General features: G+C 39.4%; 1 protein-coding gene across 1 annotated transcript in view; it reads right to left on the bottom strand.

The window, feature by feature from the left end:
- Nucleotides 1–15,611, bottom strand: part of COMP (cartilage oligomeric matrix protein) — a 57,793-nt gene that overhangs the window by 16,705 nt on the left and 25,477 nt on the right. The window contains exons 7-13 of the mRNA XM_072112360.1: nt 14,410–14,565; nt 12,773–12,877; nt 6,596–6,703; nt 5,669–5,828; nt 3,834–3,952; nt 3,456–3,508; nt 3,082–3,275 (exon numbers count right to left, since the gene is read on the bottom strand). Of these exons, the coding sequence (XP_071968461.1) occupies nt 3,082–3,275; nt 3,456–3,508; nt 3,834–3,952; nt 5,669–5,828; nt 6,596–6,703; nt 12,773–12,877; nt 14,410–14,565 (895 nt within the window). The remainder of the gene's footprint in view (nt 1–3,081; nt 3,276–3,455; nt 3,509–3,833; nt 3,953–5,668; nt 5,829–6,595; nt 6,704–12,772; nt 12,878–14,409; nt 14,566–15,611) is intronic.

The raw sequence follows: 15,611 nt of genomic DNA, 5'->3' as shown, positions 1-15,611 counted from the left end.
TGTCCAGTGATCATTCTTCCTTTTTCTAAAAAATCTCTGAGGATGATGCAGTTCGCATCCCAAAAAATTGTCGCCATGACCTTTGCCTTATTTGGAGCAGATTCACCGGGAGAAATCCATTGTTTTGATTGCTGCTTAGTTTCTGGTGTGTAATGATGAATCCAGGTTTCATCAACAGTCACAACTAAACGCAAAAAATCTTCAGATCTCGCTTAAATAGCTCCAAACACTGCTTCAAAGTAAATGTCAGCATCAGCTTGCTGTCCACGGTGAGCAATCACAGCACCCATTGGGCCAACAATTTTTTCATCGCCAGCTTATCATGTTAATTGCATATTAATTGCAGTTCCGGTCGACACACCTACGGCCTCTGCTAATTTGCGCACTTTCGTTCGTCGATCAGCGAGTATCATGTTGTGGACTTTTTGAATGATTTCCTCGGTAACCACATCTGCTGGGCGCCCTGGTTGCTCCTCATCAACAATGGATGTTCGCCCATGTTTAAATTCATTGAACCAATATCTAACTGTGGTAATAGATGGCGAATTGTCCTCATAAACAGCATCCAACTTTGCTTTTATCTTCTCCCATTTTTTCCCATCCAAAAACAAAAAGCGAATTACTGAACGATACTGCTCTTTTTCCATCATATCGAAAATCACAAAACACTTACTCATATGGCTGCCAAATTTAATGTAACCTATCAATTAGTCTGTAATTTGTTTTGCCGTCGTTTGATAGATGGCAGCACACGATGATAACACTTCCCTCAGGAACGTCCTCTTTCTTCAAACACGGGTACTTATTGAACCGCCCTCGTAAACGAGCAGGAATTTGAGAACTCTGGAAAGAGTACTGCTAACGCTTTCAACTGGCAGCACCGCTATTCCTCTGTCCTTTGTATCTCAACCATTCTTTTTCAGCTCCTGGCATCCTCCCCTGCTTTCTCCAATGATGAAAGAAGTAAGATCAGATATTATAGGATTGTGTAAAATGTGTTAATAGTTAGAGTCTGTCTGTATGCTGCCCACACATATTAGAGCAAATGTATAAAAATAGTTACACCAGGTTCTCCTGGTGCTTAAAACCTAAGTATTGTATTGAGGGACCCTGATGATAAATTCACTGCAATCTATGGATTATGACAGAGTAAGCTTTAAACGATGGTTTTACTGTGGAGCTATTTCCAAGACATGACACAAAAACAAAAAGCTGACACTATAGGAAGAATTTAATGCACAGGCGCCAGCATCCTGTCCCAATGGACACATCAAGAGGCAAAGCTATCTCAAGTCAGAACTGGCATAGTTTTGCGTAAAAACCTGCAAACAAATAGGTTTGCAGGGTTTTAGAAAAAACACAGGAATGGGGTAGGAACGGCCTGTGCTGGAACACTTTCCAAGCAGCAATGCCCCTCCATGGCAGCAGTGTGCGAGAAATTGTGATTATTTCAGTTGTTAAATGCCAGATAAATTCAGAACACTATATCAATAAATAACATGACTTTAAATGGATATTACTGTATATACTTGAATATAAGCCAACTTGAGTATAAGCCGAGACCCCTAATTTTAACACAAAAAAATGGAAAAACCTATTAACTCAAGTATAAGCTGAGGGTGGGAAATGCATTGGTCACAGCTTCCCCAGTATATAGCCAGCAAGCCCCCAGTAGTATACAACCAGCCCCCTGTACTATTTAGCCTGCCTCCCCCCTGTAGTATATAGCCTGCCAGCCCCTGTAGTGTATGGCCTACTAGCCCCTGTAGTGTATGGCCTGCCAGCCCTCTGTAGTATATAGCCTGCCAGCCCCCTGTAGTATATAGCCTGCCAGCCCCCTGTAGTATATAGCCTGCCAGCCCCCTGTAGTATATAGTTTGCCAGCCCCCTGTAGTATATAGCCTGCCAGCCCCCTAGTATATAGCCTGCAGCCCATGCCCCCAGTATATAGCCTGCTGTCCCTTCCTCCAATATAATGCCAATAGGAAAAAAAACAGTGTACCTTCTGACGCCCCCGGCAGGTCCTCTTCTATCCATCACGACCCCGGTATCGGCTCCGTGCCCCTGAGCTATCTGTCGCTGGCACCATGGAGTCTGCCATTCTCTGACATTATAGTGCATGCCGACACACATAGTGGAATGTCAGCGAGCAGCTGACGTCACAATCCCTGCGAAGGACAGCGCAGGGACACAGAGCCGATGCCGGGGTCGCGATGGATAGAAGAGAACCTGCCGGGTCCTCTTAGGTATGTTCAGGTAGATAAGCTGACATGAAAACCATCAATGGAAATATATTCATAAAGTTGGCACAGTTTTGATAAAATTTTTATTAAAAGGTCAGTTGCCAATTAATTCTACATATGAGTGTGGAAGGCCTTTCCAGGTGCAGGGATATACTGTGCTAGCTGGTCTCTTCTAAGCTTTCTTTCTGTTCATAAAGTCCAATATGCAGGACTAGAGGGACATTTTTATATGTAAGGTTCTCCTGTGGAACGCTTCACACAGAAACTTCCTTATGTAGATGGCTTCTGGTAGAAACCAAGTCAAATACTTTAAAAGATTATAAAAAAAATATTTTACAGTTAAAGCAAACCTGTCACTAGGAATGTAATTTTTAATGGTGATAGTTTCCAAAAACCTATTGCTATGTTTGTTTTAAAAATGCTTTGTCAGCATTCTGAATAATTTCAGTACTCTATAAAACTTTATTTCACATTAACTGGCTTTCTGCCAGTAACATGAGGTAAGTCCCCAGGGAGGGGGTAGCTTTAGCAGCCTATGTGTGCCTGTCTCTCCACTCCTCCACAATCATGCAGCTCCCTCACCCCTTCCCAGTTCCTGTCATGTGCATTGATCAGGAGGATGGTGTGGGTTAGAGGAAGAATGCATGAAGAGACTGAGACACATACTGCAGCCACCCCTCCCTGTAAATTCACTACATGCTGATGGCAAGTACTAAAATGATGCAGAATGCGGACAAAGGCAGCATAGCATAGGCTATTGAAATCTGTCACCAGCTATAAATGACCTTCCCGGTGACAGGTTCGCTTTAAATAAACAAACTTAAGCAAAAAAAAGTACCATCAGAATCGGCCTGGTCTGGATTAGGCACGAGTCTGCAGTTATCTGGTCCAGGTGGCGCAGTATCAGGAATTCCATCATTATCATCATCATCATCACACTCATCTCCCTTGCCATCCTTGTCTGTATCCAACTGTGAACTATTTATGTCTGATGGGCAGTTATCGCGTGAATCCTGATGTCCATCCCCATCTCTAGTTAACAATAAATAGAAAAGAAAAAACAGAAGTATCGGAAATCAAAATTATTTTTGAATTAATAAATATGAATAAATAAAATAAATAAAAATGAATGCTATGGAACTATTATGAACTGATATATTTGCCCTCTATTTTTTCACAAACACAATATTAAAAATTGTACTTTTTTCTTACCGATCTTGATTGTCATCACACTGATCTCCAACTAAGTCATGGTCTGCATCTGCCTGAGAACAAACATCATCTTTCATCTTGTTTTTTTCTTATTAAAGATGTACACAAATTTGTTCAACTATGAAAGCATCGTAATTTTTTATTCCACATAAAAATTGCAAAACTATTAGCTAGGGGTTTCCAACTGGTGCCAATTATATTTTAACAGCACAGTAAGTCATAGTAAAATTATTGCAATTTTCATTGGATGTGGATTTAATTTATGTGTATTGGAAAAACAACAACATGAAAATATAATAACTCAGCAAACATGCTTTACAAAAAATACTAGTTGGTAGATTTCCTGGTTAGAATAAAAATCTGTATATTGTACTTTACCTGGTCTGGATTCCGAATTGTGGGACAGCTGTCACAAACATCACCTACACCATCTCCGTCTGTGTCTTTTTGGTCAGTGTTAGGCACTGTTTTACAGTTATCCACAACATTTTTAATTTCTAAAACAAAACAAAAAGAAGCTAAAACAAAAGACGCTAAGTTTTCTCTTTCATTACAGATCTATAATAGATCTAAGATGGAAGCGTAATTCGATTTAAAGAAAAAAATTTACAGAACAGTTTTAGAGTTAGAAATGGAATTCATTTGGGCTGATAATGAGACAAAAAAAACTTGTGACATGCATTTTGCTAGCTTGTTTTACATTCATTTACAATTTGTACATATATCTTATATGTAGTAGCATTAAATTATAGAATTTCTATGACTTTGTTCATTTCTAACTATCTATAGTTGCAACTGTAAGACAAAGGCTTGTTTCCTCACAACAGTTGCTGATTTGACTATCTGTGAGCCTGGTGGTGGGGTGTTTATATCTTTGGTTTATGTTTTTACTTAATGTATGTCTTGGAGGGATTCCCTCATTGTTTTTTGTGTTTTCTGTATTTTGTAAACAGAAAATTGGTAGTTTTCTAAAAATAATATGATCAAAAAACAAATTGTAATTGTATGGTAATGCTGGGGCTTCCCGACACATGTAGTTTTACAATATAAAATCAATGTACCACTATTACATTGGAAAGAAATCCATCACTAATCCAACACATCACATAGATTAGAAATGTACCATCAAGTAATTCAGTGGAGTTTGTATTTTAATCTGCACAATGTTAACTGCAAACCTGGAACACTATCCCCATAGAATTCATTCATATTTATACTAAGGATGCATGACCAAAATCCATTACAGATTTTCTTTTGTTTACATATGTTTTTTTTAATCTACCATTGGTTTACAGCATGGATTTTGAAATGTGGCTCGGACATTTTAATATTTCATTCTAAAACACTGAGAAATGTATGTTCTTTCAGTGTCCTTCATTACTGCAAACTATGGGGGAGATTTTCTATGCCAGTTTCTGAAATAATGGGCTACGGAGGGATGCCGCTCATGGCAGAGTGGACCGGTATGAGAACTCATGTTGCATACTATCTATGGCGCAAGTCCTAGTCTTTCACTACAGACCTGGGCAGAGGAGGAATGATTTTAATAGCAGGGTTTAGTATTAATTAGTGAGGGTTGCATTGAAGGGGTGCTGTTGTACTCTATATTACTCAATATGGCTGGGGTTGCTGTTGCATTTTATTCATGGGGAGTGCTGTTGTATAATGTATAGATTAATGAGACAAAGATTTTTGAGGAGTGCTGTTGTACTTTACATTTATTAATGATGAAACGCATTGCTATATTTTAATGGGGATGTTTTGCTATATATTTAATGTATGTTTTCTGCATTTTATTTATTGTACTACATATTAATGGGGTTGTTGCTGTGGTAAATATCAATTAATGGGAATGCTATGCTACATATTAATGAGGAAGAGGCACTGCATTTGAATTAATGAGGTGGTGCTGGTGCTGAACATAAAATAATTAGTGGTCTAAATACATAATGGGAAACTGTATAAAATAAAATAATTTTGGTGGGGGTACTGTTTGTAATTAATTCAGGGGGTTACTGTAAGCATTTAATTTGTGGAACAAGATGCCAATCTAGAGGCAGGGGCAGATTTGTTATTTCTGGTGCTCCAAGCAAACTTAGAATAGCCTCTTCACAAATAATGTAATTCAAATAGATAATTTCATATATTTTCCTATTGAGTTAAGCTGCTTTGTACTATGTTATGTGGACATAATAATATTTAAGTAAGCATACTGTCTCCATCCATGTCATCATCACAGACATCTCCCTTCCCGTCCCGGTCAGTGTCTTTCTGATCATCATTCTTGACATTGCGACAGTTATCACAGGCATCGCCAAAGTTATCTTGATCTGTGTTTCTTTGATCCACATTAGGAACATAGACACAGTTATCCTGCAATAGAAATCTTGTTAAAGGGAACCTGTCATCAGAAATGGGCCTAATAAACCACTACCTACAGTATCAGTTGTCAAGCAGCTTAACACCCTTCCAGATCTTGTGTCTTTCATGGCTCAGCGTGGTTCCATCATGCAGAAAATCAACTTTGAAGTTGGAAGTAAACTAGTATAAAGTCAAGGAGGCGAGAGTTTAACACTGAAGTTATGCTCTCCCCACATCCTCCCATGTGATTGATATCATGCACCGGACTTCAGGAGATCTGCCTAGTGATGTTTCTGGATGAAGGTGGTGTTCTAGGCAAGGAGAGCTTGACTTCAGTGCTAAATTCTCCATCTCCTTGACTTTATACAACAAATTCACATCTCACTGTTTTGCTGCATGACATCATACTAGTTTATTAGGTCAATATCTGCTGACAGGTTCGCTTTAAATCATACTTACAATACAGAATGTTAGTTAGTAATTGCACTTTGTGTCAAAATCATACCAATTAAAAGTTTTCTGGTTTTCTTCTCTGGATCTACCTATTTTTACAGTAGAAGCTGGGTTTTGTTATGGGTAAAACGTAATACGATTTCTCAAAACTTCTTTTAACGTTAGTTTTACTTCAGCTTTCAGTAGTCCCAGTTATTGTCACTAAAATATGCACACTTAAAATTATATTTTTCATTTCATGAAGCAAGAGTTATTTTTTATATTGTTGAATTTATATCTTATTTACTGTCCTATTGTTTCACATGTTATGAAAATATCTAACAAACCTGGGCATTTGGAATACCATCCCCATCAGCATCATCATCACAAGCATCACCAATGCCATCTCTATCAGCATCCTCCTGACCAGAATTAGGTACAGTCACACAATTATCCTAAAAAAGAATGATATTTTCATTAAACCGTTAATACACACTGATGGGACAAGTGCAAAGGTTTCAAAGGTCCCCCCCCCCCCAATTTTCACAATTACATGAACAGCAATAGGATAATCGTACTCTTCTGTACTAACATCTACAGAAGGGTACTACTACTGTAAAGTGCCAATATGAGAGGAGCATTAATACTAGGCTGTGCACATAAATACAGGATAGGAGAAGTGGTACTGCAGTAATGTGCTGTGTAGAAACATGTAGAAACACTAGCAGCAGATGAGATTTAATGTTGATAAATGTAAAATAATGCTCCTATTTAGAAGAAATCGCCATTCTGCATATAAATTAAATGGCGTAGAATAGGGGACTGCAGAATAGAAGAAAGACTTGGGTATTCTGGTTACAAATAAGCTAAGCTGCAGTACTTCAAGTAAGCTTAACTAAAGTACCAGAAGTAAGCTGAGGTGCAGTACTGCAAGTAAGCTCAGCTGAAGTACTCAAAGTAAGCTGAGCTGCAGTACTGCAAGTAAGCTGAGCTGTAGTACTGCAGTCAGATTGCAGCGGCAAGAGCAAATAAAATGTTACCGTATATAAAAAGAAAAATACCTTAATGTAATGTTGCCCCTTTATAAATCCCTTCTAAGACCACCCTTATTGGATAGAGTTTTGGGCTATGCATGCCATAAAGCAAATAAGGCAGCTAGAGAGAGTTCAAAGACAAACTACCATATTTTTCGGCCTATAAAGCACACTGGAGTATAAGGCGCACCTCTAATAAATGCCTGCTAAGACATCTAGGTTCATATATAAGGCACACTGGAGTATAAGGCGCAGGATCAAATGCAGTACCTAAAAATGACCAGCAGGTGGCAGACCTTTGCACAGTTCAAGCCAGCTACACTTCCCCGGAAACTTGTCTTCAGCGTGTCAGAGAGCTCCGATCTCAGAGGGATGGCTGCTGGGGGTTAATGCAGGGTGATGCAGCAGGGGTTAAGCGGTCTCCCTCTGCCCCTTCTCCTTCCCTCCTCAGGAAGGGTGTTATTCCTGTGGGGTTCCCTGTTGCTTCTCTTTCCCCTGTTATAGGGCTGTCAGGTATGGGGGATTGTTAACTGATGATGATGATGATTGCCTCGTGGTCGGCACTATGGCAGCTCCGGTCTCTCCATGCTAGGGGAGGGCAGGATGGGCACAATGTTAGTTGTGGTGCCAGGACACTTCAGTAGCTAGGGACCCTGTATACTGTGTGGGAAGGTGCAGGATATTTCTGGGGTTGGAGCTATTAAACACTGGTAAATGTACAGTACATCTTGTCTGTAGTACATTTCTGTATAAGTTCATATATAAGGCGCACTGGCCTATAAGGCGCACCTTTGATTTCTGAGAAAATTAAAGGAATATTTGGTGCGCCTTATAGGCCAAAAAATACGGTATCCTTACTATGTAAACAGTACATTGGAATTGTTATATGTAGCACAAGTATAATATATTGTACAGTATAATATATGCTCATTCCTTTTGTTCCATATGAATGTTTGTACTTTTTAATGTAATATTATATTTGTATATGTCCCCTTTGATTTGTAAAGCGCTATGGAATTTGATGGCGCTATATAAATAAAGATTATTATTATTATGCAATAGGGGTTGATAGCAGTACAAGCAGTAAAGTACTCAATAAATGAAGGCATATTTCTGTACAGTGCATGTATTTTCAGTCAGGTGCTAGTAGAGTCTTTTCACAGACATTTGCTGAATATTCCTATTAACTGCATGCACTATGAACTCCTGTGGCATGATAAATAATGTGCATCGGAACTGAACCTATTGTAATCTGATGCTAAAAGGCCACTGTTTGTGATGTGTGTAGTCAGGGGGTTCTATTTATCATTCAGATACAGTATTATATGTATACAGCTTAGACACTGACATAAATGTTTGTTTCTTTCTACCTGTCTACTGAAACATATTCAAGTTAGATCTATGTGATGTATATAGGAATATGGCACTCAACCAAAAAGTGAATTTTACAAATGATTTATTCTCAAACAATCCATTCATTTCATCATGACTTTTCTGTATGAATTTATTGTCGCAGTGCTCCCGCGACCCAGGCCACTCTCTGCCCGCCAGTGCAGCAGCTGTGCTTCTTACCTGTGCCCGCTCCTGTCTCCGGGCCGTCAGCCATACGCACATGTGTCCCCGACTCCCAGGGCGCTTGCACCGGCTTTGGGACATTTAAAGGGCCAGCACGCCATTAATTGGCATTGGCCATTTCCAAGAATGCTATTTAAACTGGCCTCTCCCTGTACACCCTGCCGGATCTTCTTCCCTAGTGCCGTTGAGAAAACTTGTTCCCTTATGCACTGGGTTCTTAGTGTGATTTCCAGTTGTGACCCCGGCTCCGTATTTGACTTTGATCCTGTTCCGCCTGCTCTGACCTGTTGCTTCGTCCCCGACTCTGATTCCGTGCTGCCCATCCTGACCTTCTGCCTGTCCCCGACTGTGATCCTGCTCAACGTCTGTGTACCTTGCCTTGGCTGCCACCACGGACAAAGTCGCACCTGTGGTACCACACCACAACAAGTCCACCCACTTTGCGACGGGCTCTAGTGAAAACCAGGTACCTCTTAGATTCTGGTCCCAGGTGGCAGTTTACATCATCATCCGCGGTGGTCCAGTGGGTCCACTACCCCTGGAGCCTGACATTTATCTTCATCAAACACCAGTATCTGGGCGGGCAAAACATACCCGTTCCACGAGATAGCGATGGATACTGCTCTGGTATACTATATTTTAGCCCTATGACCTTGCGACCTAGCCATAATTAGTGAAGGGAACAACACAACCCAAGCCCTCTTGAACGCAGTTCTACCTACAATCTTCTTCTGATGAAGGCAATTTTAGATGAAAATGTCATGATGAAATGAATGAATTTTTTTGAGAAGTATAATTTGTAAAAATATTTTTTTTGTTTGAGTGCCATATTCCTCCTATATACAGAACCTGATGGTTAGTTGGGATCCTATATTGGCATCACCACTTACTGAATTGTGGAGTACTGTGATATTCCCACCGAATAAAAAGATTAAATTAAATGGACCTGGACATAAAGTGCAGACTTTCAGCTTTCAGGGTCTCCACATTAAAATTGGATGAAGGGTTTACGAATTTCAGTTCCTTAACATGTGCCACCCTGGTTTTAAAAGGCCAAAAGTAATTAGACAAAGCATAGGGGCTATCTTTGCTGATCGGTCAGCATCTCAGTGATAGACCCCACAGATCACAAGAAAGGGTGCCTGTTAAACACCTGTCATAGCTGGAGATGAAGAGAGCAGCTGGGGTTGCCTGCTTTATTCATCTCTATGGCACTGACGGAGATTACCGGTTCTGGTGCTCGGCAATCTCCATCAGAGACGTAGAGATCAATAGAGCAACGCTATGGAAGTAGAATATTCTTGAATGGTCATGTCACTTATACAATCTCAATCTAATTGAGCTAACATTTCACTTGTTAACCCCTTCACGCTCCGCGGCGGATATATCCGCCACGGAGCGCAGTGACTTAGCGCTCAGTGGCGGATATATCCGCCACGGCGCTTATGCCGGCTCGGCTCTGGATCAGAGCCGAACCGGCATCGGGAAACACGGGGTGCCGGCTGTAACTAATAGCCGGCACCCCAGTGTAACACCCGCGATCGGAGTTGTCTCCGATCGCGGGTGCTTAACCCTTTAGAAGCCGCGGTCAGCGCGACCGCGGCATCTAACAAGTATCTGGGGGGTCTTTCCCCCACGATCGGCCCCCCCGAACCGTTTTCGGGGGGCGCCGATCGTTGCTATAGTAACTCTGGGGTCCGATCTGGACCCCAGAGTTACTAGCAAGAATTGCCAGTAAGATGGCGTCTGTGACGTCATCTTACTGGCAAAGTGCCAGCCTATGCAAGTGCATAGGCTGACACTGATAATACTCTGCAATACATCAGTATTGCAGAATATTATCATGAAGAAGCAATCAGATGATTGCTTGTTCATATCCCATGGTATAAAAGTGAAAAAGTAAAAAAAAAAGTTATTCAATAAAAAAATAAAGTCATAAATCACTAAAAATGCCCCAAACCCCCAAAACATATAAAGAGACATATAACTCAAAAAAAAGTCTAAATCATAACACAAACCCCACATATATAGTATCACCGTGTCCGTAACAACCCGTAGAATAAAAGTAAATCATTATTGAACCCCCACGATAAACGCCGTAAAAAAAAACTGTTATAAACCCTCCAAAAATTATGATTTTTACCTTTTCAATCCCACAAAAAATGCTATAAAATGTGACCAAAAAACCATATGTACTCAGACATGATACTGGTGCAAAGTACAACATGTCCCGCAAAAAACAAGCCATAAACCAGCTCCGTAGCCAAAAACGTAACAAAGTTATGCCACTTGGAAGATGGCAATACAAAAATTATAGATTTTTCCCCACATTAGGGTTTTGTTTGACAAATTTAGTAAAACGTAAGAAAATATATTCATGTCTGGTATCCCCGTAATCGTATCAACCCATAGAATAAAGCTAACATGATTATTAGTCTATACGGTGAACACCAAAAAAAAAAAAAGTCAAAAATCCAGTACAGAATTGATGCTTTTCTACTCCTGCCCTCAAAAAAAGTTCCTAAATTTTCAACAATAGGTGATACCAACCCCAAAATGGTAACAATGGAAAAAGCATCTCATCCCGCAAAAAAAATGCCGTCACATGGCCCCAATAACGAAAAAGCGAAAATTTTATAGCCTTCAAAAGGGGCCAATGAGGAAACTAAAATCCTGGCAGCTGCAGTGCCCTCCTTCCCTTCTGCGCCTTGCTGTGCGCCCATAAAACAAGTCACAGCCACATGTGGGGGGTCTTTGTACTCAGGAGAAATTGCAGAACAAATTGTATGGTGGGTTTTCTCTTTTTATATTTTGGAAATGTGTAAATTTTTGTGCTAAATGAACGTATAAGGGAACAGTATGACCATTCTAAATTTCACCTCCATTTTGATTCAATTACTATGAAGATCTCAAGGGGTTAACAATCTTCGTAAAAGCTGTTTCTGATAGCTTGAGGGGTGCAGATTTGAAAATGGGTAGATTATATAGGGGGTTTTGATGCTAAATATGTAAAATTTCATTCAAAACTGTATTTATCCCCAAAATAGTCAATTCTGAAAATCCGGAAAAGCGCTATTCGATTTGTAAGCCGCGCGACATCAAAATAAATTATCCAAACATTTCAGAAATTATGAAAATGTAAAGTAGACAAATGGGAAATGTTATTCAGCAAGTTATTTAGCTGGTAAATCTATCTGCCTGAAAACGCAATGATTTAGAATTTCGAAAATGGCAAATTTTTCAAAAAATTTATCATATTTTCTTTTTTTTGTAAATAAACGCAAAACTTATCTGCCAAAATTTACCACTAAAATGAAGTACAACATGTGGGGAAAAAACAATCTCAGAATCGTTTTGATAAGTAACAGTGTTCAAAAGTTATAACCATATAAAGCGACGCAGGTCAGAATCCAAAAAATCGGGCTGAGCCTTAAGCTGTAAAATGGCTGCGTCCTTAAGGGGTTAAAGACTAAACTTCAGGCAGCATAGAAACAGAAAATTTCTGCAGTAAAGACCTGGCAGAGCATTAAAAAAGAGCAAACACAGAGGTCAAGACTTCAGGTAGTCATTGCCAACAAAGGGTTTTCAACCAATTATTAGAAAGTAACATTTTATTTATAATTATTTAAGTACTCCAATTACTTTTGAGCCCCTGAAATGAAGGGAATGTTTCTTTTTAAAAAATGCTTTAATTTCTCACATTTGCATGCAATCATTTTGTTCAATCCACTGAATTGAAGCTAAAAGACTGAACTTCAACTGCATCAGAATTGTTTTGTTCATTGTGGCAATGAGCAGAACCAAAAATGTTGTCTCTGTCCAAATATTTATAGACCTGAATGTAAATTCTATTGACTTTTATATATATTACATTTGGATTCATTTTAACTTTATTGGTTTGATTTCTTTTTTTACCTTTTTGCATTTTAGATCAGAGCATCGCAACTTTTCATCTGGAAATCCATCAATGTCTGTATCCTTTGCACAGATGAGGCCATTACCAGCCCATCCCACTTTACACTGTAGAGAATTGTTAATATACAAGTTAATGTCTTAAAGACAAATAGCTAAACAAAATGATAATATCAATCACAATTTCTGATTGGAGACAACTCAGTTTTTCATGTCAAAACAATCCTCTTGGTCCTGGTTATGACTGCACTCTCTGCACGTCCTCAAGTTACGCCCCTGGTATTCATATAATAAGCTTGAATCTGGTACTAAATCTATAAAATAAGCTTGGTTCCTTAAATTACAATCACCTTTAGCCATAAACTGACCCCATTTGTAGTGGTAAGGTTATTTACACTTTAGACCCCAAACAGGATGTGCCAGGAAGGAATGCTAATGTGGTGCCTGACCACCCTGGGTGGCATTTGTTTGACTGTGACTGTTTTGTGTGCTTTTTTCTTGCCTAAAAACACAAAGGAAAAATCATATTTGTTCCATAACTTGGACATAACTCATGATTATGAGTTCTCATTTACAGGAGAGTTTGGGCGCCTCTATCTCCTTAATTTCAAGAACCTGGCTGGTGGAAACAGGGTCAGATCACAGGAACACCCCTGATTTTAAGCCTAACTACACAAATTTTGGTATGGGGTGAGAGGTAGCGAGATACCCTGATGATTGGCGGAAATGGCACGTTTGTGACATCTTCCGGTCAAAAGTTATGGAGTTTTATTGAAATTATCCACAGAGCGTACCTTTCTGAAGAGAAGGGGTAATGCAGATCTCCTCTTCTCAGTAACATCACAGTCAGGAGGTGGGGGCCAAACACCCACTTGTTTTAAATTAGTGAATCCAGTGGACCCCTTTGTCAGTCTTGGGAAACCCAACTTCGCTGAAAGGCTGCCCGAAGTATCTTTGCTGGGTTCCCCATTCAAATTAATTTCAACTATTCTATAGTAAATTATTTCATTTTTTAATTTCATTTTATTTTCATAACTGATTGTATGTATTGTATATATACGGTATTGTTTCTAATCTTTTCATCTGACAAGTTTATATTTTTATGAGAGCATTGTACTTTCACAAATATTAAAGCTCCACCTTAATAAATCTTTGCTTGTAACCTTAGAGAATCTAAGTTTCTGAAGAGATTCACATTACCAGGTTCTTATAGCATAGCATATTTAATGATTACATGTTCTGTGTGAATTACCAGCATGTGCTTGTCTGTGTGGATGACTGGGGCATGGGTTCTATGAATCACAATACGATACATGCATGAGACGCAATGTGAGAGATGTATTGATTCGATTTTAAACACTGGTTGGTAAAGTGTTATGCAATTTAATTGTATATAGTATTAAAATGGATTTTTTACTACTTGCCATCTCCATCACTTTGCCCATTATTATGTTATGGTGTATCCTAGTGATGTGTCACAACATTAAAAGATGGAGTTAAACTTTAATTCTTTGTTCTTCAAAGTCATTGTACATGCTCTTCAGTGAAAATTGCTCACTCTAACCCTGGTGAAAATTGATCACCCTAACCCTAAAGTTATATTCAATTAAGTCATAAAAAAAACTATGAATAGTACTTACCACGCATGCTATGGATCCGTCACTTTCCATTATGCAGTCTGCATTTTCATGGCATTTGCTTATTTCACCATTTGGACATTTCCTTTCAGTTTTACAAACAAAATTTTGGTTTCCACCTCCAGACCCAGACTTACAGGCAGAACATTTATATGAACCCTATATAAAGACATAAAAAAGAAATGTTCAGAGACAGGTACATGCGCATGCTGCTCATCATTTATGTGCCTTACTAGAGCTCCACCCCAGCCATGATCAGTTTTCAGCTATAATAAGGCGTTCTTCCCTTCCACCCACCTTCAGTAATGACTCTTATGGGTGGGCTGGACAAGATGGCCAGAGGAACTCAGAAAAGGCAAAAGGACCAGGTGAAACAATCTGTGTTGGTGGAATACAGTGATCCCAACTGAGCCAAAACTGTGCAACAGCATGCTCCTAGCCTGGCCTCAGCTCATTTTGAGGGTGGCTGCTCTCAACCCTCTACAAAGGTTAAAGCAATTGCAGAAATTGTATTCAGCTTGCCAGATCTCTGAGCCCTCTGGCACTGAACCCATGGACATGCAGGTGGTTGCTTCTATTTTGTATAAAATGCTTATAGCACTCAAACTTCTTTAGCATAAACTGTCTAGAACATTTACAAATTATTTTGTATATGTACTGCCCCAGGCTAGTACATTACAGACCCAACAGTACAAAAATAGACAGTACATTACAATACTAGTATGTGCATAGTGGAGGGAGTGGGGGGGGCACACTTTATATTTAGTACTTTGTTTTCTCCACTATTTGGTTGTACAGTTCAATTGTTTTCTGGATGAAGGTATTATGGAATCTTGAAGTCCAGGAACACATTTGGTGATAGGTGTTACTTATCCTGCTCTATTTTTGTAGTATGATGGTATGTATTGTGTTACTTACAGTAATGCAATCAAATTTATTTAGGCATCTGTCTCACCAAACTTCCTCAAAGGGATGCCCAATTGTCCCTGGGCTCTCCGGATTAATTTGTTCAGCCTGTTCTTGTCCTTTCCATTGATGCCTCCTCCATAACAGCAAAAAACAGTATGCTCGTCATAGTTGTTTTGTAGAATACACAATTTTTGGCCAAACATGAAATGAGCTCCCTTAACAAGTGTAGGCTGGCCATCGCTTTTCTATACACCCTATCTTTCTTGGTCTTCCACTGCAGCCTGTCATCAATGTAC

This window comes from Engystomops pustulosus, chromosome 1 (genome assembly GCF_040894005.1).
Source record: "Engystomops pustulosus chromosome 1, aEngPut4.maternal, whole genome shotgun sequence".
NCBI classification, from domain to species: Eukaryota; Metazoa; Chordata; class Amphibia; order Anura; family Leptodactylidae; genus Engystomops; species Engystomops pustulosus.
Note: the sequence above shows the minus strand (reverse complement) of the source record. Positions and strands in the feature narration are given on the sequence as shown.